General features: G+C 42.3%; 1 protein-coding gene across 3 annotated transcripts in view; it reads right to left on the bottom strand.

Moving 5' to 3' along the window:
* The window catches only part of STRN (striatin), a 123,092-nt gene that overhangs the window by 46,819 nt on the left and 50,905 nt on the right, over positions 1–25,368 (bottom strand). For 2 of the 3 annotated variants that reach the window (XM_056567321.1, XM_056567322.1), the window contains exons 6-8: positions 16,528–16,663; positions 13,331–13,466; positions 8,029–8,139 (exon numbers count right to left, since the gene is read on the bottom strand). In XM_056567321.1, the coding sequence (XP_056423296.1) occupies positions 8,029–8,139; positions 13,331–13,466; positions 16,528–16,663 (383 nt within the window). The remainder of the gene's footprint in view (positions 1–8,028; positions 8,140–13,330; positions 13,467–16,527; positions 16,664–25,368) is intronic. The other variant, XM_056567323.1, reaches the window with a different exon arrangement.

The raw sequence follows: 25,368 nt of genomic DNA, 5'->3' as shown, positions 1-25,368 counted from the left end.
TAGAGCTAACATTGGCTGCATCTCCTAACAAAGAAAAAAAAACTGCTGTGAATTTTGCGGCAAATGCTTAGTAAATATGTCATCCTTAAAGGGGTACTACACTGCTAGACATGTTATCTCCCTTCCAAGTCTGGCCACTGGTGACCGCCGTGACCTCGTTCACGGCACCCCAGTCATCCGGCGCATGGAGCGAACTCCATGCAGTGCCGGATGACTGGTGAACAAAGCCGCCAAGCCCTCTCTATTCATGTCTATGGGAGGAGGCGTGACAGCTGTGTACTAGCCGTCATGCCCCCTCCCATAGACATGAATGGAGGGGGCGTGGCATGACGCTTGCAGGAGCCCCAGGCTTCTTGTGACCACAATGCCGCAGCGTCGGCCCGGAGATCACAGGGCTTCCCGCGGCCGGACCCCCCGCGATCAGACATGTTATCCCCTATCCAAAGGATAGGGGATAACATGTATAGGGGCAGAGTACCCCATTAACACAGAAAGAGGTGAAACCTGCAGGTCAAATTCCACAACATGTGGGTAAGACTTGTCAAATCTCTCTTTTACTGTGTTTTACTTTGAATTTTACCTTTACAATTACAATTAAATTAGCAATGTATAATTCACACATGGATAGGTGAATAACCAAGCCTTGTAGTTTCTATGATAACAATGAGCTCCCAGCTGATAGAAGGAAGAGGCACTGTCATGCAGGCAGCATGTCGGTACGTTTTTCACAATCATCATTTATGTCAACTATACTAGAATAATCTGAATTATAAAGATTATGGGGCATAATTACTAAAGAACGGTTTTGTATATACCAGTCTTCAGCTAAACTGTGCTGTAATAAGATGCTTAAAAAGAGGCACAAGTCTCTTCATATGCCTGTGGCTGCGTATGTGCCACAGACAAATCTACAGAAGCTATTAGATGGAACAGATTTCAACCTTATTTTACACCCATTTACTGTTGTGAAGTACATTAAATGTTGTGGTCTTTGGTAGGCTCTGACACTTTCATACAAAGTATGAAGGAAAAAGGAGGAAGAAAACACAACGGGGCGCTCCCTAGAGTAATATTGCGAAGATGGAAGGAAAATGGTGCAAATACCCACCACCAAACACCCAAGGTGAGGTACTGACCTTGAGTGGATGTGTAGAGAGGTCGGTGGGGCCTCTGTTTTGTGGTTGAGGGTGTGTACCAATGAGGTGGTTACAGTCTGCTGCTCTCACCCCTAATTTCCGTGTTCCCGAGGGAGACTGACAACAAGGTGATGTAGAGGGTACAAAAAGATCAGGGTTTTTTGGAGAGCGCTACTGTACCTCGACGGAAGTTGGAATAAAACAGATCGAGCCAGAACTTACGCAATACCAACTTTTATTGGTAAAATAAGTCAATAGGTAAAACAGGACAACGCGTTTCGGCACACACTTGCGCCTTCCTCAGGTCCACAAATATAATTTTATGTAGTCCTGGCCAGGAGCTCCTGCTCCTATTGACTTCTTTTATCAATAAAAGTTAGTCCTGCGTAAGTGCTGGCTCGATCTCTGTTTTATTCAGACTTCCATCGAGATACAGTAGCGCTCTCCAAAAAAACCTGATCTTTTTGTACCCTCTACACCACTTTCATATTAAAGCACTGCTAGCTTTCTAAAAGTTCTCGAGAGTGGCATAAAAAGTTGAAAATTTGGGGAAAAAACCTGATGTACACATGATGAATTCCCCCACTGTTTTTAATTCTACATCAGACTATATGATGTAAAAAGATATATCAGTCATAACATTAAACCACCTAATATAGTTAAGTAAATGTTTGTAGGATACGCTGGAAAAACAAGTCTGATCCGTGGAAGCCCCACCTTAGATCTTACAGAGCTTAAAGGATCTAGTACAGTGTTTCCCAACCCGGATGCCTATAGTTGTTGCAAAACAACATCTCCCAGCATTCGGCTGTCCGGGCATGCTGGGAGATGTAGTTTTGAAACAACTGGAGGCACCCCGGTTGGGAAACACTGCACTAGATCCTGTAAGATCTAAGGTGGGACTTCCATGGATCAGCCTATTTTTTGCAGGATATCCTAAAAACATTTGAGCAGATTGAGATCTGTTGAATTCGGAGGCAAAGAAAACACCTTGAGCTCTTTGTCATGTCCTTAAACCATTCCTGAACACGGTTTGCAGTGTGGCAGGGCACATTATACTTCTGAAGTTGGTGCAAATTCAAGGGAATACCAATACAATATATAAGTAAAGGTTTGAGGCTTTGCTGTACGCTGCAGTGCTGTGTGTTTGGACACCTATTTTTTTAATTATAGGCAGCACAAAATGTTTCAGCAAATCATGTTGCAGTAGGTTTTCTGTAGGATTGGACCAGAAGGGCTAGCTTTCCCATGTCAATGACCCTTGGGCACTCATGACATGATGCTGCTTTGTACTAACACTGCGCTTTCCAAACAAGATGCAGCAACACACTAGTGTGTTGGCGGCAACCTAGAGGTATGTGGCAGGACCGTTCGGTCCCACATCAGCAGCCTCTGCTGATCACTGTTATAAAGTGGCTATGGCCTGAGCTGTTGATCATGAACAGGCAGCCCGCAGGACGCCACTTTAAATCTGTGACCTGCCGTGGCTGCCAGGACCGATGAGTGATGCCACGCTGAGGAGCCACTCAGGAGAATGTCACTCTCAGTGCAATGCTGCACAGAAGGACAACGCCCCTCTTAATATTGTGCATTTCTATATGTGTGTATATATGTACAGTACAGACCAAAAGTTTGGACACACCTTCTCATTCAAATGGTTTTCTTTATTTTCATGACTATGAAAATTGTAGATTCACACTGAAGGCATCAAAACTATGAATTAACACGAGGAATTATAGACATAACAAAAAAGTGTGAAACAACTGAAAATATATCATATTCTAGGTTCTTCAAAGTAGCCACCATTTGCTTTGATTATTGCTTTGCACACCCTTGGCATTCTCTTGATGAGCTTCAAGAGGTAGTCACCTGAAATGGTCTTCCAACAGTCTTGAAGGAGTTCCCAGAGATGCTTAGCACTTGTTGGCCCTTTTGCCTTCATTGGGTTCAGGTCTGGTGACTGTCGAGGCCAGGTCATCTGGCGCAGCACCCCATCACTCTCCTTCTTGGTCAAATAGCCCTTACACAGCCTGGAGGTGTGTTTGGGGTCATTGTCCTGTTGAAAAATAAATGATGGTCCAACTAAACGCAGACCGGATGGAATAGCATGCCGCTGCAAGATACTGTGGTAGCCATGCTGGTTCAGTATGCCTTCAATTTTGAATAAATCCCCAACAGTGTCACCAGCAAAGAACCCCCACACCATCACACCTCCTCCTCCATGCTTCACGGTGGGAACCAGGCATGTAGAGTCCTTCCGTTCACCTTTTCTGCTTCGCACAAAGACACGATGGTTGGAACCATAGATCTCAAATTTGGACTCATCAGACCCAAGCACAGATTTCCACTGGTCTAATGTCCATTCCTTGTGTTTACTTTTAGCCCAAACAAGTCTCTTCTGCTTGTTGCCTGTCCTATGCAGTGGTTTCCTAGCAGATATTCTACCATGAAGGCCTCACACAGTCTCATCCTAACCGTTGTTCTATAGATGTGTCTGCTGCTAGAACTCTGTGTGGCATTGACCTGGTCTCTAATCTGAGCTGCTGTTAACCTGCGATTTCTGAGGCTGGTGACTCAGATGAACTTATCCTCCGCAGCAGAGGTGACTCTTGGTCTTCCTTTCCTGGGGCGGTCCGCATGTGAGCCAGTTACTTTGTAGCTCTTGATGGTTTTTGTGACTGCACTTGGGAACACTTTCCACCTAGAATATGACATATTTTCATTTGTTTCACAATTTTTTGTTAGGTCTATAATTCCACATGTGTTAATTCATAGTTTTGATGCCTTCAGTGTGAACCTACAATTTTCATAGTCATGAATATAAAGAAAACGCTTTGAATGAGAAGGTGTGTCCAAACTTTTGGTCTGTACTGTGTGTGTGTGTGTGTGTGTGTGTATGTGTGTATGTGTGTATGTGTGTATATATATATATATATATATATATATATATATATATATATATATATATATGCAATGAATGTGCAAACTGTAAAGCCAGAACAATATGTGAACTTCATTTTGGAAAACAATATAATTGTAACGGTATATTTGTAACAACTTTCCAGCTGTGAACAGCTTGAAGAACTGCTATGTAGGTATTTCCCTCTGCAATGTTTAGAAGCCCCATAGAAAATGACTGATGAAGTGCCGGCCATACAAGCGCACTGCGGGCCAGTCATACGCAAAAAATTGACACTGTTCTTGTGATTGGTGGGGATCCCAAAGTTACACCCCCCCCCCCCCCCCCCACCAATCAGCTTGTTCGTCTTTGGAGAAGGGAATATTTGTCACAGGACAACTCGAGTCATCAGTGATGGTATCCTCCAAGAACAGATCAAAGAAATGAGGTCCCTCAGTTTACTAGACAAATTGCAGATTATTAGCCAATGGCATGCACTACCTGTTCAGGAGATGTTAAAGATGTTCACAAGGCACAAAAGTAAACACTGCAATATTTTATTATGACGCAATGTAATGCTTTGACTGGATGATCATAAAAATTCATTGGGCATGGTCAACTATGTCTCTGTGCAGCATGAAGACTGCTATGGTCTGGAATCATGATGCATATTAAATGCATGAAATTCACTCGTCTTTTCCCGGGCAGAAAGAGCTCCATTGCTTTGATGCCAAATCTTAATCTTCCTATTAAAGCATCAATGCTTGTACAAAAATATTAGCTATATACCGAACTTCATGTAAAAGTTCAAGAATAAAATCTGCATTACAAATGTCTTTCGGTTCATTATAATTAATTAATTATGACTGACCACAGTGGCGTCAGTACCAAATATAAACTATAAAATTCAATATGAAAAGTGAACAAGGATCCCAAGCATTTTATTTTCATGTAACAAATGGTAAGCTTTGAAAACGGACAGATGGATCAACCCCACTAACTTGAATATACAGGTGGTTAGTGAGGGTGATCTTGAGTAAAACGGTAAAGTAATTCCTTATCCCAATCTGTTCAGCCATTCCTGAGATATAGAACAATCTGAAAATTAACACTTAACTGCACCAGGGGCGAGTTTGTAGACTTTGTGCCTCTGACACTGTTCTTGGGTCTGGTTTGCGCCGCCCAGCCCATCAAGAAGGGGACAGCGGTAGAGGTGTAGATAGCCTTCAAACCCGACCCTGGTGCAGTAAAAAATTTACTGGCATATTTTAAGATTGTGCTATATCTCAGGAACAGCTGAATGGATTCATCATTTTACTCAGGATCAACCACACTAACCACCTGTATATTTAGGTTAGTGGGGTTGATCCATCTGTCAGTTTTCCTTTAAAAGAAGTATTCCTACTTCATAAGGTGATGGCAAATCGCTAGGCTATCCCATCACTGTATGATTGCTAGGGGTACAACCCCAAGGACCCCACTGATCATGATAATATTAAATATCAAGTACATGCAACACTGGTGTACATCTGCGTCCTCTTCAACAGTGTGTTCCATTCAAGAAAATGGAGACAGATATAATTCTCTGCTCAGCCAGGGTGTCAAAAAAGTACCCATGTGCAGGGGAGAACAGTAAAGGGATGCAGCACTCAGCATCACATCCCCGTTATTCTTACAAATGGCATAGTCCCAGGGGTCAGACCCTCCACAGTTGTAAACCAATCACAAATCCTAGTGATCTGCCATCACCTTATAAGATGGGAATAACCCTTTAAAAGGGCAAAGAATGTAGCTCTTAAAGTGGAACTAAACTCATTGATAAAGACTCAATGGTGGCAAATCTAGCCACACTGTTAAAAAGCTGTAGACATACTAAGGTTCTCAGTCTTTTTCACTAGTCAAGCGCCTGTGTTACCTGAAAGTTCACACGAGGTTAAAGGGGTATTCCAGGTAAAAACTTTTTTTTATATCTCAACTGGCTCCAGAAAGTTAAACAGATTTGTAAATTACTTCTATTCAAAAATCTTAATCCTTCCAATAATTATCAGCTGCTGAAGTTCAGTTGTTCTCTTCTGTCTGACAACAGTGCTCTCTGCTGACATCTCTGTCTGTCACAAGAGTAGGAGAGGTTTGCTATGGGGGATTTGCTTCTACTCTGGACAGTTCCCAAGACAGGTGTCATCAGAGAGCACTTAGACAGAAAAGAACAACTCAACTTCAGAAGCTCATAAGTACTGAAAGGATTAAGATTTTTTAAGAGAAGTAATTTACAAATCTGGAATATCGTATAGAGGAAGGTGTCCTGGCACTGTCAATGATTCGCTATATGTGTGCCTCCTGCTGTGTGCCTCCTGCTGGCAGGCAGGTGACAAGCAGCCCACGCTATGTACAACAGGTGTCTGTGGTGCTACACGATGTCAAACAGAGTTCAAACACATCAGCAGCAGAAGAAAGTTCGTCGGAGCACTAACCTTAAACACCAGGTATAACTGGCACCGGTTGCAGTCAACCCGCACCTTCACATCTCCTCCTCCCTGCTATTGTATCCAGCTTTGGAAATATGAAATAGAAACTTTCCCTGCACGTTATACCTGGGGTGTCCAAGGTTAGTGCTCCGACGAACTCTTTCTTCTGCTGCTGCTGTGTAATTTACAAATCTGTTTAACTTTCTGGAGCCAGTTAATATATAAAAACATTTTTTTCCTGGAGCCAGGTAAAAGTTTATAACAATCTGTTGCCCATGCAAGTGAATGGCTTTCTGCAACTCATTTGGGATGCAAAGAAAATTCTCCGCTTGGATTTCAACCCACCATGAAATTGACATATCACTTACTTGCCGTGGATCCATGGTAGTTTAAATGGGACACCAAGGAGGATGAGAAACATTGTCTCGGGAACATTTTGTGATGTACATTCATATCTTTGTGATCACAAAAGCCCAATGTTAAATGGAAAACTTTCAGCTTTCTCCTCACGCACTAACCAGTGGTACTGGCTGGTAGTGCAGGGGGCACTGATCAGTTTGATCCCTACCGTGCCCGGATCCGCAACGCTGTTAGGCAATAATCTTCTATTTTCGGTATATGCAAATGAGGTGCTAACTGGCACTCCGACGTCCGTGTCACTAGCCGCAACGCCGCCCAACTCATCAATATTCCTCCCCTCCCTCCGCCTCTCCCCTCTTCTCCTCACTCTGTAATGAAGAGAGAGGGGAGGAATATCGATGAGCTGGGCGGTGCTGCAGCCAATGGCACTGACTTCATAGTGGCAGTTAGCACCTCATTTGCATATACCAAAAATAGAAGATTACGGCCGAACGGCGTGGTGGATCCGGGCATGGTAAGGATCAAACTGATCAGCGTCCCCCGCACTACCAGCCAGAACCACTGGTTAGTGCGGGGGGAGAAAGCTGTCAGTTGTCCCTTAAATCCTTGAAATACAGGGGGTCCGAATATTGATGTCTAATTCCCAAATACAACTAAAAAATTTACAGTAATTTATATTTATCCCAAAATGTTTTCCACATACAGCATTTATAACAAAAGAAATAAGGGAAAAAATTTTTTTTTCTTAAATCTGTTCTTGATCTTTAAAGCAGAGGCCTCTCTGTGCAGAAGAACTGCTGGAGGGACAGGATCAGAGCTTATTGATCAGATTGTTATGGCACATCCTAGTAAGCTAGAAGTTTATATGATGTGAATACTTCTTTACATTAAATACATAATAGAGTTTAGTTCCACTATAAGAAAATAGATATCACACATGTATAAGAACCATTTTTTGGCTAGTAAAGTCTGACTTGTCTAAAAGATGACAGAGCTCAAATGCCCGTTAAAAGGTGAAGAGCAGGAAAAAGAGAAGGAGCAGCAAAGTAAAAGAGTAAGTGGTTCAGGAAAACATTGAAAGAAAAATAATGAAAAATAGCTTCGGAGGGAAGGGAGGATATGAAAGAGGTGGGTTTGATGATTTCGAAGTGCAATGTTTTCCACTTACTCTTCACCCCTTTTTTCCCCTTGCGCTCCTTTTTGTATTGTTCCTTGAGTTTGGTTATTACTCCCTGATCGATATTCCAGGATTCCGGTATGGGACACTGGTCTTCCTTTTCTAAACAGTGAAAAAAATCAAACATATTCCTCTTCAATATAAGTGATTTAACCAATAACTGATAGAAGGAGACTCCTGCAACTTTCTTTAGTCATAGAGGAAGGGGCAAGCACTCATCACATGAACACAACATAACTAGGGCACAGCATACCCCTCACAGGTTTTCATTTTTTCTACTTACAGCAAAGATTTAGAGCATGACAAGCACAAGTGTGAATGTATATTTCATGCCTACCAGGGTTTCTAATTTTAGGAATTCTTTAGGAAGCCCTACAGACTCCCTAATGAACAATGCTTGCTAGTCAGCCCCCAAGGGAGGTAGGCTGGCTGCCTGTTAACCAATAAAAGCAGCTTTGCTGGTTGTGAACACAATTGGTTAGATTCAGCATGTTGGCCATCATGTTCACATGCACTAGTGTACATGAACTTTATTGTTTACACCCAGCCAGAAAACACAATACAGTATATTTATCAAATATAGTGCAAAGGATGGATGTATCCCCTGCACTAGATAAATCTTACAACGACTCCAGGTTAAATATACAGTAACAAATATTTAACAACCACTGTGGATCAGGTTATTTTTGAAAATCTATACTGTTTCTTGGCTGGACATTTTTCACAGCTAGTTTTGTTTCACAAACAAACAAGAAGAATGTAAATAGTCAACACAACTGGCTTCTTTTTGTTGAATTTGAAGAAAAAAAACTCTTTTCATGACAGAACACATCATATCTGCAAATTAGGTGCTGTCCCAGGCATTTAGGGCTTCATCAAATACCTGGACTGGCTAAGACTTTGACTGTGACGTATAAAGGGGTACTCCGGTGGAAATTTTATTTATTTATTTTTTAAATCAACTGGTGCCAGAAAGTTAAACAGATTTGTTAATGACTTCTATTAAAAAATCCAGTACTTATTAGCTGCTGAATACTACAGAGAAAATTATTTTCTTTTTGGCCAAGATTTTCAGTCAGTGTCAAAAATCTGACCTGCTGAGAAAAGGACCAGATTGTAGTCACTAGCAGACTACAAACGGGTTCGCAGCCCCATAGTAGTTAATGACTCTGTATCTGTCAGTACCTGTCCCTGCACAGATACGATTTCAGGCAATTTGAGCTTATCTGTGAAATCATATCTGTGCAGCGGACACTCAAATAGTGATGTGAATCCAGCCTTAAAGGTGTTTTCAGGGAAAATTTTATTTTTGTAAGATGCCTATCAGTGCACTGAAAATAAAAAAGCCTGCATACACCCCTCTACCGATTCTCTGCTGCTGTCAAGTCTTTCTGTCCTGACCACTTTGCTTTTCTCCCACCTTCCAATGATGTTTAATAGCAGCAAGAACTGCCCGCTCAGCAGCAATAAAAAACTCATAAGGAGGAGGAAGAAGAGGACCAGAGTGGGATCAAGAAGATTACTGCAGCAAGTTCAAAAGATCATTATGTTGTGCAAGCAAGGAAGAGAGTTCTTCTCTGGTCCCCTGGTGTAATCCTTTTCCTGATCTGAAGTATGATACCTGGGCCCAGGATTCACCTAGGCCCAATGTGTTCTACTGCTGCTACACCTTTTGCCAGAGAGAATCCCTTTAAAGGGGCACTCCACTGGCCAGCGTTTGGAACATTTAGTTCCTAATGCTGTGTGCGCGCTGCGGGGGTCGGCTCCGCCCCCTCGTGACGTCAGGCTCCGACCCCCTCAATACAAGTCTATGGGAGGGGGCGTGGTGAATGCTGGCTAGTGGAGTACCCCCTTTAATGGAACACTGGATACACTACTTCAACATGGCAGAAATAGGAAGTCATCACTTAGGGATTTGGAGAAGGGATTTGCAGCATGTAAACCCAAGAATACTGGTAAACTGGAGGCCAATGTGCAAGAAAATTAAGCTAAGAGTTCTCAGAGATGCTGCCAGAAGCTGGTGTGTGGTTATACACCATATTTGCAGCAGGTCTGAAATGGAAAAATGAGGATAGGTTCCCTTTAATAGCAAAAGTGTGCTTTACTAAGTACTAAAGGCGCTTGTCATGAAGGAACTGACTAATTATGAGACCACAGTAGTCAGTAAAAGTGGCTTGTTGTGTTGAACCATTTAATTTGTTCATGTTTGACCAGTTTACTTGCATAAAAAAAACACATTCATAATTATGATTGAATAAATCTGATTGAAACTGTAGGTGAAAAACCTAATAGAACATAAAATACATATTTCAAAATAGCTTTCAAGAGTGCAGAACCAGAAGAGGTCATAAGAGAAAGACATTATGAAGGGAGCAAATGAACGTCTTCATTAAATAGTAAAATACGGCTGCATTTATATCACAGTGCGGCATATATGACAAATAAGAGGTTTCTTTATCAGAAATTGGGGAACAAAACATATCATGGATGTTCTTTACAACACAGGCTTTCATAAACTGACTAAAATTCACAGTTTTGGTATTTCCAGAGTGATCATTCTGAGAATGTGTTGGTTCAATTAGTGACACGTTTATTTCTCCTGTATTTCCTCATTCCAAGGATAGCATTCTGGAGCAAAACAAGGTTATATGTTTCAAGGTGCAGCTAGCTCCAATTGTTTTATATAGCTCAATATTTCTATACATTTCTTTCCTCGGGGCAGAGTCTAGGAGTGTGTGTGTGTGTGTATTATATATATATATATATATATATATATATATATATATATATATATATATATATATATATATATATGAATATATTTTTTATCTAAGGTGTAAATGATCTACAGCAAAGTTACAAAGCCAATACTACTCTTAAAGAGAACCTTACTAGCAATATACTATATGGTCAGTGACCTAGAACTAGAATGATACAAACACAGCTCTGTTGTCTAATCTGAAAGCTATGTAAATGAATAACACATGAAAAAAATTATATATATTATATATATATATATATATATATATATATATATATATTTATTTTTTTTTTTAAGCAGAAGACTCAAGATTCTGGGTCCCAATGCAAAATTTGTAACAGAGCCCCCAACTACTACGTTTTATTTATAGAACTGGCCTCCTCATATGGGGGTGAGAGCGTTTATGCCCGAGGGCCCGAGTGCAATTGCACCCTTTGCACCCCATGGCCTCAAGCATAAAACTGACTCTGCCCTCAAGTTAATACTTACACTTTTTGTTACAAAATGTTGTATTTATCTTCATCCACTAGGTACGCAAGGTGGTTCAGCTTAGCATAATTTTATTTTTTTTACACGATTCTCTCTACATCATCACTGCCATAAAAGCTCCAAACGTACTCATAAACCTGAATATATCTGACAAAGTTATACATTGGTATACCTTGTTTATTTAAGCATGGATTAGCACAGTCTAAAATTTCATAGAGCAGAATGCCACAAATAATGTATATTGGGCATAACTTAGGACCCTACTTTTATTCCTTTTTTAATTAAGCCACAAAGCTACTATAAACTCACTATATGTTTTTAAGAAAACTACCTTATGCCTAGGGGGATCTTTAACCCTCCCCAAGAGATGATGTGAGGGGTAAAGAATAAAGAATGTTTAATTTCTACATGCTGATCCTTCTGAGCTCCCTGGATATAAGCTGCAGGCAGAGGTGTCTGATGGCAGCAGCTTAACCTCTACCCACTGAAAACACGCTCACACTAAGCACAGCTCACACTAAGCACATATAAGTGTCATATTGTGGGGTCCAACTGCTGGGAGCATACCAAGGCTCTATTCATGGTCTATGGAGCCGCACATGAATGAGACCACAATAAATGGAGAGTAGTGACCAACATTTGTGCATATGATTTAGCTGTAGTCAATATAAACCAGATAGTTAAACAATGCTATTTTCACAATATTGCCCATTGCCAAAACTGACATTAAAGGGGTACTCCGGCACTAAGACATCTTATCCCCTAAACAAAGGACAGGGGACAAGATGCCTGATCACGGGGGTCCCGCCGCTGGGGACCCCTGCAGTCTTTCATGCAACACACCGATATCATCAGCCTCCGGAGCAAACATCACGATCACAGAGCTGGAGTATCTTGACGTCACGGCTCCGCCCCCGTGTGACATCAAGCTCTGCCACCTCAATGCAAGCCTATGGGAGGGGGCGTGGTGGCTGTCACGCCCCCTCCCATAGGCTTGTATTGAGCGGGCGGAGCATGATGTCACACAGGGCGGAGCCGTGACGTCAAGATACTCCAGCTCTGTGATAGTGATTCATCAGACCTGGAGCAATGTTTGCTCCAGAGGCCGATAGCGGGGTGCTGCATGAAAGATTGCAGGGGTCCCCAGCAGCAGGACCCCCCTGATCAAGCATCTTATCCCCTATCCTTTGGATAGGGGATAAGATGTCTTAGGGCCGGAGTACCTCTTTTCAGAAGTGTGGCTAACAAATACAGTTTTGCATGTATTTCTCTAAAAAACACAAGGCAGACTGCAAAACTAAGGAGTCAAATGTTGGGAGATAAGGAGTAATAGAAAGAGCTGCAACAAGGTGGGCCATAGATTTTAAGGGATATGATGCCATACAGGCTTATTAGAAGCAATATGCATACAATATGCATGCTCCAGGCTCAGACTGCAGGCACACTTTTGGTCGTACTGCTCTACTAAAGCTATGATCCTAAAATTTTACCCAAGATGGTAACATGTTAAGTGGCCAAAATGACCAGCCCCTTAGCGGCTGCTGTGGCCTCAAAGGAATTGTGCTGAACGAATTGTGCCGGAAGTCAGCTTTGCGTTAATCATCTCAGTAATAGTGAGGAGAAGTACATGGAGGCTGGTGGTGGTGGGGGCAGCAGTCTGTTTTACCTTGCCCTTCTCTCTTCTAAAACCCACATTATGGACTAAAAATCTTAGAAGACAGATGTTCTACATGGGGTATATTAAATCCAGCCTATTAGTATTACTCTTTTTTGCAGCTCATTATAAGGCTATGTTTCTACGTTTTCTGTGTTTTGGACCCACTCCTGGTTTTAGTAAAAATACTGACCAAAGCATAAAGGGAGAGGGACTGATATATAATTCAAAATCTGACAAAAGGAGAAGTCAGAACATTGTTAATGTGGAGAACCAGCCTGACTGGTTAATGAGGTACTATAGTACCATACAAAGAAAAGGTATAGTGATACTCTACAATACAAAGCTATATTAAAATGCATGCAAAGACAGAATAAACACAGCCTTACCCCATTCAGTGCCATCACCAGCGCTCCTAGATTCTCCACCATCTGTATCATCTGACCCCAAGAAGTCAAACTCTTTTAAAGCCTCTTCGGTGTCCCTGTCTTCATTAGGGTCAGGTACTACTCGCCTTCTTACAATCTTCATACCAAAGGAAGAAAACAATCCATACAAAAGGTTAATTACAGACCAATATTTTATACATCCGTTAAGCCCGGTTATAACATCCGTCATGTACCCTTATTTTATGGCCGTTTTAACACCTCTGCCTAAAGACTCCCGCAGCCGGGACTACTACTCCTCCCATCATGGAACAGACTTGTTTCCACGATGGGAGTAGTAGTTCCCTGGCTGCAGGAGTCTGCTGGGGAGGCTACATTAGTGTTTGTACTACTACCCCCATCATGGAACAGACTTTGTTCCAGGATGGGGGTTGTAGTACAGACGCTGAGGGATTGATCTCACCAGGTCTCACTTCTGAGACCCAATACGATCAGTAGTTATTAAACAGGGTAGCAGGCGGCATGCTTCGCTCCCGTGATGTACGGTGTATTTTTACTTTAATTTTTAAATTCCCCGCCGGGAGCCCTGAATGGCCAGTACGGAAGAGCCATTCAGGGCTCCCGGTGAGGTTTTTAAACTTACAGTGTGCCTAATTACTGTATAATCACATTCCAAACACATGGGGGGGGGGGGGGGAATAAAATGAATATACTTAAGTGTATATTATACAGTAAATAGGCACACAAAGTAAAAAAAAATCCGCCGGGAGCTCTTAATGGCTCCTCAGTACCGGCCATTCAGGGCTCCCAGCGGGCAATTTAAAAATGAAAGTAAAAATACATTGTACATCGCAGGGGAGCAGAGCATGCCACCCGCTCCCCTGTTTAATAACTTCTGATCACATCGGGTCTCAGAAGTGCATTCACTCAGCCCCTGTACTACAACCCCCATCATGGAACAGAGTCTGTTCCTTGATGGGGGTAGTAGTACAAACACTAATGTACCCTCCCCAACCACCAGCAGACTCCTGCAGATGGGGAAATACTACTTCCATCATGGAAACAAGTCTGTTCCATGATGGGAGTAGTAGTAGTGCCTCAGCACTGCAGGAGTCACCTCTTCTGAGCATGCGCAGAAGTAATAACGGATATTATAAACCAGGTGCAAATGGATGACATTAAAGGCTCATCTGTTTGCCATAGACTTAAATGTTAAAATTTTAACAGCCGTTATTCCACCGTTATTTTTGACGCAAGAAAAATTTGTGCATGTGCCGTTTTTTTCTTCCGTCACAAATAACGGCCGTTATCCATGACGGGCCATAACGGATAATCAAAAAATCTCAGACTTTAATGGGATTTTGTAACGGCCATTTAACATCTGTTTTTAAGGCTTTTCTAATGGATGTTTATGACGGGTCTTAACGGAACAACTTTATAGTGTGAAAGGGGCCTACCCCCAAAAACAACAGGAAGCAGCTGATCAGGCAGACACATTAAACACAGTATTTGGCACAGCTTTAGGTACGCAATATCGGCAATATGGTACACTAAATACAAGAAAGTATATATTAAAAAGTCTGTTTGGCACTGCTCAAATCTGATAGTCACTCGGTATATGGACGGGTTATGGCTGGGAAAACTGTTGTGTTAAGACAGGTGGTGCTCTGACTAATCCAGGTATACATATTAGTGTGATGCAAAGAGAAATAATACAGTCGGCGACTCACCAATTCATCTTCATTGTTTCCTCTTTATTGAAAATACTCTCATGTACACGTTAATACGACAGAGAGGAACACACACGGGGGGGGGGGGGTTAGGTTACAGCCCAGTGGCGTCAGCATCCGTTTCACACTACAATAGTGCTTCCTCTGGCCGAAGGTCAAAAGAGGCACTATTGTAGTTAGAAACGGCTGCTGTCGCCGCCAAGCTGTACCCCCCGTGTATGTCCCTCCCTGTCGTATTAACATGTACATGTTAATTTTTTAATAAAGAAACAACGAAGATGAATTGGTGAGTTGTAGACTGTATTATTTCTCTTTGCATCACACTAAATACTAGAAAGTCTGACCGAATCAGGGCTACATGAGCTACAGCTTGAAACCTAAGGGCTAACTAATGCAAAGAACACAAAGTATAATGTTACAGAGAGGGAGAGAGTGTTATAAAAAAAAAAAAAAAAATTGAGGGAGAAGGAGAATACCATATATATAGTGTGGCTCTAAACCACTAGACATAATTTGAACATTCATAGCACTAGTTATAAGGATAGCTTTGTGGTAAACTACTTTCTAAAGCAGAACAGGTGTGGGTCACTTTTCACAGTACGGATAGTGACGCAGAATTTTCACAAGGTCACACCTTGCAGCAACCTCCATTGATCATAATGGGAATGCCACTGCTCTGTTTACATGTCTGAAGGACCTTAGATGATCAGACAATGAATTGGATTTCGACAGCAGACTGAACATCCTCAATCTTCCAGCAGAATCCACTAGAGAAGTGCCATTTGTCAATGGAATGGCGCTTATGTCCTTGGCAGATTGTCGCGTATATAGGAGCCAATCACAGACCATTTTGAACAGTGGAAATTCCTCTCTGAATTTCCTTTGAGTGTAAACATAACCTTAGTGTCCTTTTAAAAAAGGATTATAGGATACTAAAGAAGTCTACTGATCAGTGTCATAGCTCCCAGATCTTGACCAATCAATTCTTTTTAAATGACAGTATGTTATTATTTTAAAAATAATATTTTATTATTTTATTATTTTATTATTATTTAATATGGCTGTAAATACTCAGGGCACAGGGTTAACAATAGAACATGGGTTAAAATCAAAAGGAAGGGGAAAGGGAAAAAAAAAAGAGAAGAAGAATAAGGATATCATGTAAGTGAAAGTCTACAACCTAGAAGGGGAACATACTGAAAGCAGCCAATAATAAGCCTGAAGTATCACTTTGCCACCTTGCGGTCTACCATAAGCCAACCTCCATCCAATATGTTGTATTATTTACCACTCTTATTCAGTAATGCATTTAAAAGGAGGAAAATAAGAGTGATCGGCACTAGACCAACTGTTCTCATGTCTCCTATGTTCAAACAGTAGTAAACTCATATTTCACCAAATGGGCACACCAGCATACAGGTTTCCCCCCACACACTTTTCCACTCATAAGCAGTGTTTGGGAAGATTTACCGTTGCAGCATCTATAATGGTCTTGTCTCTGCCTTCATTGTCTTCATCATCCTCATCGTCACTGAACTCTGCAGCAGCATTTTCCAGAAATTTGAATGTTTCGAGAACAGAGGCAGAGTCCGTCATATCTGGTTTCCTATTGTCAAACGAAGAAAACACAGATCATGTATTTAGGCTGATTAAATGAACGGCAGAGGACAGGACACTGACAGATTCCTGTAAAAGAAAGACAGATCTTGGCAACAATATTGATACCTTGACCTTTTCATGGACGTAATAATTCTGAGATTGACTAAGGTTATAATTAAATACTAGAAAAAAAAAATTATATTAACAAGAACTTCAGTAATATGGGAATTTCCAGACCCTTTTCTTTGAGCCCAAATATGCAGATGTCATTCACACTACCTGGTAATTACAGCTTGTCACATCTCCTACACAAAACCTATTGCATTCATCCCACATTCTTCTAGGCAATTCTTCTGCATTAAATAAAGGCATGCATGGTGTTCACACTAAACTCCAACAGCAATGTAGGCTCTGTTTATATCTGCATCGTGCTTTCCTTTATAACCAAAAAGCATAAAATAGTGCCAGATTAGCCACTGAAAAACCACCACCAAGATCTAAGAAGGCCCATTAGTCTGGCCTAGGTGCCCTTTACACATTATACTGGCTAGCAAAAAAAGGATCTGTAACAGAGGCCCCTAATATGGTTTTTCGTAAAGAGCAAAACATAATACAGGACACAAAATACTATTCATTTGGCCCCATTTTTGCTTCAAGTGTAGTGTTAAACACCATAACAGATTAACTACAATAAATACTAACATGTCATAGCCAATTGAAAAAAAATAGACACACCATAGAGACATGTCAATAGTTATGATTGTTCGGGGTCTGGGTACTAAGACCACCATCAATGGCTAGAACAAGCCAGGAGAAGTGTCCAGCTAAGGGCCTTACGCCCTGTGTCACTGCAGGAGATTAATTCTACATGGAGCCAGTTTTATGCAGCGAGGGAAGAGAAGCTCCTAGCAGAAACCAACTGATCAAACCGGATCAGATAATACACATTACAATATCTGATGTACTTTGGTATGAAGGTAGCCCCAGTGTAGAGCCCAAAGAGCCCTGGAAGTCATGGCTTTTCCATTCAATACACAGATAGTCTTACCATGAAATTATCATTATGGGACATGATATTACTGTCATTAAATAGGTTAGAGTGACTTGACCAGAAATATTTTTCCAATTTCTTGATACTCTCGTGTTCCTGAGATATGAGGGTTTTCTAATTTGTCTGACAATTCAGGAAATCAGTCAGATGGGCATGAACCTAATTTTAATAGTAGGAGTGACTCAGGTGGGATTAAAGGGGTACTCCGGTGCTTACACATCTTATCCCCTATCCAAAGGATAGGGGATAAGATGCCTGATCGCGGGAGTCCCGCAGCTGGGGACGCCCGGGATCATGCACGCAGCACCCCGTTTGGAATCAGTCCCCGGAGCGTGTTCGGTTTACGGTCGACCGCACGGTCGGTGGCGTGTGACGTCACGCCTCCGTCCCCGTGTGTCGTCACGCTCTGCCGCCAAATGCAAGCTTACAGGAGGGGGCGTGATAGCTATCACGCCCCCTCCCGTAGACTTGCATTGAGGGGCGGAGCGTAACGTCACACGGGGGCGGAGGCGTGACGTCACACGCCGCCGGCCCTGCGGTCGCCGGTAATCAGACCCGGAGCGAACACGCTCCGGGGACTGATTACAAACGGGTGCATGATCCCGGGCGTCCCCAGCTGCGGGACTCCCGCGATCAGGCATCTTATCCCCTATCCTTTGGATAGGGGATAAGATGTGTAAGCACCGGAGTACCCCTTTAATCCCACCTGAGTCACTCCTACTATTAAAATTAGGTTCATGCCCATCTGACTGATTTCCAAAGGATAGGGGATAAGATGTGTAAGCACCGGAGTACCCCTTAAAGTGTGGGTGTCTTACATTGAGGGGCACGTATGCCTAATAATAATTAAGTGCAAGTGACCGATTCCACGGATCTTCAAACAAACTACAGACCCATATATCTCAGGAAAGGAAGAAAGGACATATCAAGAAACTGTAAAAAAAAAAAAAAAAAAAAAAAAAAAAAAAAAAAAGGGTGTGATCAGGGCATGCTATGCTATTTAAAAATGCTATTATTTTGGGGTTTACCACAGGTCCACTTTAAATCTACAGAATGACAATTTGCAGATTTCTGCTATACATTTTGCCCCTTTTAATACAAAACGACAGCAGTTTTTCCGTGAAAGCGTCTGCCGCATGTAAACCTTCCAGTGGGGATAGTAAAAAAAATGTTACCAAGGCAGGAATGTTGTATACATGTTCTCAGGGAGGTGGTAAAGAAACAAAACACCTTGCTCCCCCGCCAGTATCACAAAGCTCTGGTTGCTGCTGCACAGCACTTCTAGGTTTGGGGGATGCGATATCATGGGCACATTCAGCCAATCATTGGTAGTAGTGATGGTTGGCTCAGTAGGCCTATGATATCATGACCCCAAACCCAGAAGTGCTGCACAGCAGTGACTGGAGCTCTGTCATACCAATGGGGAAGCAAGAAAAAAAAAATTGATGCCCGGATAACCCCTTAAAGCTAAATACTTGCCTTGTCACATCCTTCAACTAGTTACATTCATTGGTAGGAATCTTTTGTACTGCTTTATTTTGCGTTTGCTTCTCTAAGTTTGGCCCTCCTGTATCCCTGTACCCTAGCAGTGATGTGACCGCTCCTCCCCTTCCCTGCTGTCATTACTGATCCTCCCTTTACATGTGCTCCGTTTTCTATGTATACAATGGCAAACTACCATATTTTTCACCTGCTTTCCCGTAAATGTTTACAAGATTTCTACCTGGAATAAAGCTGGAATCTTACTAAATACCTCTGCTGTGCAGATGAACACAACTGACACATGTAGCCTTGTGTAAGTATTGGTAAAATAGATACAAAGTCCATGTTATAGGCCAAGTTATAGAGCCAGAATATGCCTTCACTGCATTCTTATATTTCTCATATTTCAACTTGGGCCTCAGGAGTTAAATGGTAGCCACTAGAGATGAGCGAACTTACAGTAAATTTGATTAGTCATGAACTTCTCGGCTCGGCAGTTGATGACTTTTCCTGCATAAATTAGTTAAGCTTTCAGATGCTCCCGTGGGCTGGAAAAGGTGGATACAGTCCTAGGAGACTCTTTCCTAGGACTGTATCCACCTTTTCCAGCCCACCGGAGTACCGGAAAGCTGAACTAATTTATGCAGGAAAAGTCAGCAACCGCCGAGCCGAGAAGTTTGTGATGAATCGAATTTACTGTAAGTTCGCTCATCTCTAATAATGATCACTTGAGAATACCTACAACTAAAATTCAATTAGTATAATCCGATAACAATACTATAATCTGCTGAACCGTATAAATCAAGGGCTGTGTTCAGAGCAACTGGAAGAACATAAGAGGATAATCATGTGGACCAACTTGTTTGAGTGAGAAGCCATGCGACATATAATCAGGTAGAATTCTATAAAGGACCCCAATGTTATCTTCATGCTAGTAGGTGTGTTCACATAACAGGGACAGATTAAGGGATTTTCTAAGAGTTATCCAAGGCAGGCCCTCAATACATAATCATTATGATGTATCGGCCGAAAATAGCTATTTCGGCAAAATGCCGAAACAACTAAAAATCTGCCGATAATGACCACCTCCCCTGCCCGCCCACAGCACAAGTTACAAACACTGCCAGTGGCAGAGGCACTCGTGGGGGGTGCATGGGGGGGGGGGGGGTTGCGCTCTCCGGGATAGGATTAGGAATACTTCTATTTATGTGCCCGGGCCGGCTCCCGTGTGTGGCTGCAGGCGAGGGCCGGCCAGCGCATATAAAACCTAATACTTTATACTAAAAACCAGGGGGCCTCCAGCTGTTGTGAAACTACAACTCCCAGCATGCCCGGACCGGCAAAGTCTGTCCAGGCATGCTGGGAGTTGTAGTTTCACAACAGCTGGAGGCCCCCTGGTTTTTAGTACACAGTATTAGTTTTTATATGCTCTGGTCGGCCCCCGCCTGCAGCCACACACGGGAGCCGGCCCGGGCACATAAAAAGAAGTATTCCTAATCCTATCCCGGACATCCCTGTGTCCCGAAAAATCTTTTCGGGACATAAGGATGTCCGGCGGTCACTCACCATTCCCCGGCGTCCTCCTGCGATCCTCCTTCGGTCCCTCGCTTCTCCGCCTCTATGGTCGTACGCACGGGACGTCAGTGACGTCCCGTGCGTACAACCATAGAGACGCAGGAGGACCGCAGGATTGTCGCAGGAGAACGCACGCCGGCCGGGGCCTGGTAAGTGACCGCGTCATCTTCTTCAGTGTTCCGGTCATCGCTCCTCCGGTCCCGGCACCGGCACCTACTGCTATAGTCCATAGGCCATAGCAGTAGATGTGACCCCGGGCCGGAGGAGCGATGACCGGATCACTGTGGGGGCAGCAGTACAGACATACAGCCTCCAGCCCTACACTGTATATGGCTGGAAGCTGTATGTCTGTGGGGTGGGGGAACTGCTGACCTAATGTGGGGGGGAGCTGCCTACAAATGTGTGTGTGTGTGTGTGTGTGGGGGGGGGGGGGAGCTGCCTGATATTGTGGGGGGGGGGGGAGCTGACTGATATTGTGGGGGGGAAGCTGCCTGATATTGGGGGGGGGAAGCTGCCTGATATTGTGGGGGGGGGGGGGGAAGCTGCCTGATATTGTGTGTGGGGGGGGGGGGGGAAGCTGCCTGATATTGTGTTGGGGGGAGCTGCCTGATATTGTGGGGGGGGGGGGAGCTGCCTACAAATGTGGGGGGAGCTGCCTAATATTGTTGGGGGGAGCTGCCTAATACTGTGTGGGAACTGCCTACTATTGTTGGGGGGAGCTGCCTACTATTGTGGGGGAAATGCTGACCTAATGTGAGGAACCTGCCTACTATTGTGGGGAAACTGCTGACCTAATGTGGGGGGAGCTGCCTAATATTGTTGGGGGGAGCTGCCTACTATTGTGGAGAACATGCCTACTATTGTGGGGGAAATGCTGACCTAATTTGGGAACCTGCCTACTGTTGTGGGGAAGCTGCCTACTATTGTGGGGGAGCTGCCTACTATTGTGGGGGAGCTGCCTACTATTGTGGGGGAGCTCCTGACCTAATGTGGGGGAGCTGGCAATCTAATGTGGGGGAATCTAATCTAATGAGCGGAGCACTGCATTTTACCAGAAGACGGGGAGAAGTCATTTTCGGTATCGGTTTCGGCCGGACATTTTTTTTTATTTCGGTTTCGTTTCTGAAATTTCCATTTCGGTGCACCTGTAATTATGATCAGACCTTCAGAATCCTATCAGTTACCTAAATGCAGGTCCAGTTTACCACTTTTTGGGATGTCTATATATTTTGTCAGATTAATAAATGCAAACAACATCTTGGCCAATGAACTATGTCGTCAGTGATATTATTCCTACTCTGGTGGAAAGCAGCAGTACCTAGGCTACTTTGGACTACTTTTTCAGCAGTACGAACAGACTAAATACAGACGCTAGGGATGCTCTCATCTTTGTAGAAAGTGACTAACCAGTTATATCTAATGAACTGCTTTTGAGCTTTTTTTTCCATATTTTCAAGTTTTGGGAGGTTTGTAACACATTATTCATTATATTCAATGCACAATGGCTGTCCTGGAACCAATAGATATTGTACATTGAGGGACCAAAGATCTGGCTAAATGTCATGTTCACAATAATTAAAAACACATTATAAAACATGTTTAAAACTAATATACGAGGCAGAAAACCTACCTGCATGTTACACGCCGATAAATCATTTTCCCTGCCTCTCCAAAAATCCAGGCCCGTAGCACCTGCCACTGATCACTGTTCTAAAGTGGCCGCGGGCGTGCTGCTAATCTTGAACAAGCAGCCGGTGCCAGCGCCACTCTAAATCATTGATCGGCAGCGGCTGCCGGGACTGATGAGCGACATATCTGACGTCGCGCTGAGGAGGTTGCGCTGAAGAGCCGCTCAGAGGATGTCACTCGTCAGTACTCTGAACCCAAGCCTGCCAGATTGAGACTGGAGACATAGGCCAGATAAGGAAAAGGAAAAAACAAACAAGGGGGGGAGCAGACAAAGAAGGTAGAGGGGGTGGGATGAGAGGGAAAAATGATTAGATACAGGGGGGGGGTGGATCAGAGACAGAAATGATGAGGCACAAGGTGGGGATCAGAGGGGGAAATGATGAGGCACATGGGCTGACAAAAGGGGGAGGAATGATGTGGCGTGGGGGAGGGGGATCAGACTAAGGAGGAGGGGGTAATGATTAGGGTGCACTGAAAGGGAAATTTTAGGCCGAAACTGAAAATTTAGGCTGTGCTTGGCCGAAAACAAAAACCGAAAATGCATTGCCCCGCCCACTTTTTTGTTAGTTTTTTGTAAAATTGTATTCAATTCACTTTTTTTTTTGTTAAATACATTTGTTGAACCCATATGCGAACTTTGTTTTGTGCAGCCACCAATTGTACTATGTAACGGCATCACTCGTTTTACCACCAAATCTACAGTCAAACAAGAAAGAAAAAAAAATAGAGAAAAAATAATAATAATAATGCAGTGTTTCTACGCAGTGCACTTTTCAGTTCCAATGACACATTATCTATATTCTGTAAGTCCATACGATTACATGATACCACATTTTTGGTCCGAAAAAAAAAAAGATGAAAAACCAGACGTTAAAATTTAACATTGAAGTCAATGGGAACCGGATGTTCAAAAGGACCATGCTCAGTACAGCTTTACAAAAAAAAGGGTTAAAAAGCTGATTTAAAAAAAACCCCGGATGTAACTGGTAATAAAGGATGATAACGGATGGACAACATCAGGTTTTTTTTTTTTTTTTAAAAGAAAAAAGCCCATTAAAAATAACGGATTATAGTCATCAGTTATCATCCGTTTTTATCAGTTATTGCATCTAGTTTTTTCATCTGTTATTGTAAAATAACGGTAGAAAAAAAAGCAGGATGATACCTGTAGTGTGAAAGGGGCCTAAACAATGAGCTAAACCAGTCATATATACAACAGGCAATGGTCATTATCTTTTTGTTTATCTAGACCAGTGTTTCCCAACCAGGGTGCCTCCAGCTGTTGCAAAACTACAACACCCAGCATGCCCGGACAGCCAACGCCTGTCCGGGCATGCTGGGAGTTGTGGTTTTCTAATAGCTGGAGGCACCCTGGTTGGGAAACACTGATCTAGACCTATATTAAGGGAACTGGAAAGAGATACAGGCTGGGATTACTTTAAGAATCTTTATCTGTTGTATACCGGGCATTGAAAGTGGGGCTCACCAGGAAAATGTACAATGTTTGCTCTCTATGTGGAGTATGCTAGGAAGCGTTTAATAAATTCTCCTACAGCTGGAAGATGATAACTAAGATTTGCTGCAGTACATGGTTTGTGTTTCAGTTGAGGGGAATCTATGGAGTGGGGGTGGTGTTAGGTACAAGGGCATAGGTGTACCAAATTTGGGAAAAGTACAATAAAAACAATTTAAAAACAGAAAAAAACTTTTTTTTTAGGTGTATTTCTAATAGTTAGGAACCGGTTTGCTAGGAAAATTCAATCTATAAAAGTACGGGAATTATTGGTGGATAGAATTAGAAAGTATGAGACCACTTTAATGAAAGATAAAGGTGGAGGATGCTATATTAAGAGAAGTAAATTTTGGGAAGAGTGGGAGGATAAATAACAAATAGGGACAAAGAAACATTTTATAATTCATATTTTTTTCCTCTCTCTTCTCTGTCCTGTGAGGAAAGGGGGATATATTATAAAAGCAATATTAAGTAATGTTTGTTTTGACCTATGTGGTATGAACTTTAATGTTTGGACAGTTACCGTGTATACATTAGGTGTACATTAATTTAAATATGAAGTTATGATAATTTAAATTTGTGTTGATATTGATATATATATATATATATATATATATATATATATATATATATATATATAAGCAAAAAGATAAGCTTGTATTTACTACACAGGGGAAATGGCACCCTCTTTAGCTGTGCACCCCTCCCCCTTTCTCACAGGTGGTGTTTTAAATTGTATATGGATCCAGCATGTCACCCAGTCAGAGGCTATATGCTCAGCAGAGGTGAGTTGGTATCTGAGTGTTAGGCTCAGAATGCGTGTTAGGGTCCCATCCTAAATGAGGCCACCTCCCCGTGGTGGATGGGGGACACGTTTTTGATCAAAAAAGTGCGCTAAGAGCCTCCATTTTTTGACCAATGTGTGCTGCTGCAATACTCTTTGTATAATATATATATATATATATATATATATATATATATATATATATATATATACACACATATACATACATACACACACACACACACACACACACACACACACACACATGCATTTTTAATAAGGAAATATTGAATGTACAATTTGGGACAAATAACTGTATTGGTTAACCTTGGAATGGATAAATTCTATAAATAAAAGGCGCACCAAAATGAAGTGTATAGTCTTATAGAGCAATATATGGTCCAACAGGCTTCTATTATCCAAAAATCACAGCATTCCTCTTCCTCTGGGTAAAAGGTTGCTAAATGGCAATTTTCTTATGAAATGGTACAAAGGGTTCTGTGAAAAATTGATTTAGAAAACAAAAACAATAAAAAAGTACTGATCATCCCGCAAAAAATAAGCCCTTTTTCAATGACGTCGGACGAAAAATAAAAAGTTACGGCTGTTGGAAAATGA

This window comes from Hyla sarda, chromosome 3 (assembly GCF_029499605.1).
Source record: "Hyla sarda isolate aHylSar1 chromosome 3, aHylSar1.hap1, whole genome shotgun sequence".
Classification (NCBI taxonomy): domain Eukaryota; kingdom Metazoa; phylum Chordata; class Amphibia; order Anura; family Hylidae; genus Hyla; species Hyla sarda.
This window is presented reverse-complemented; position numbering and strand designations above follow the sequence as displayed.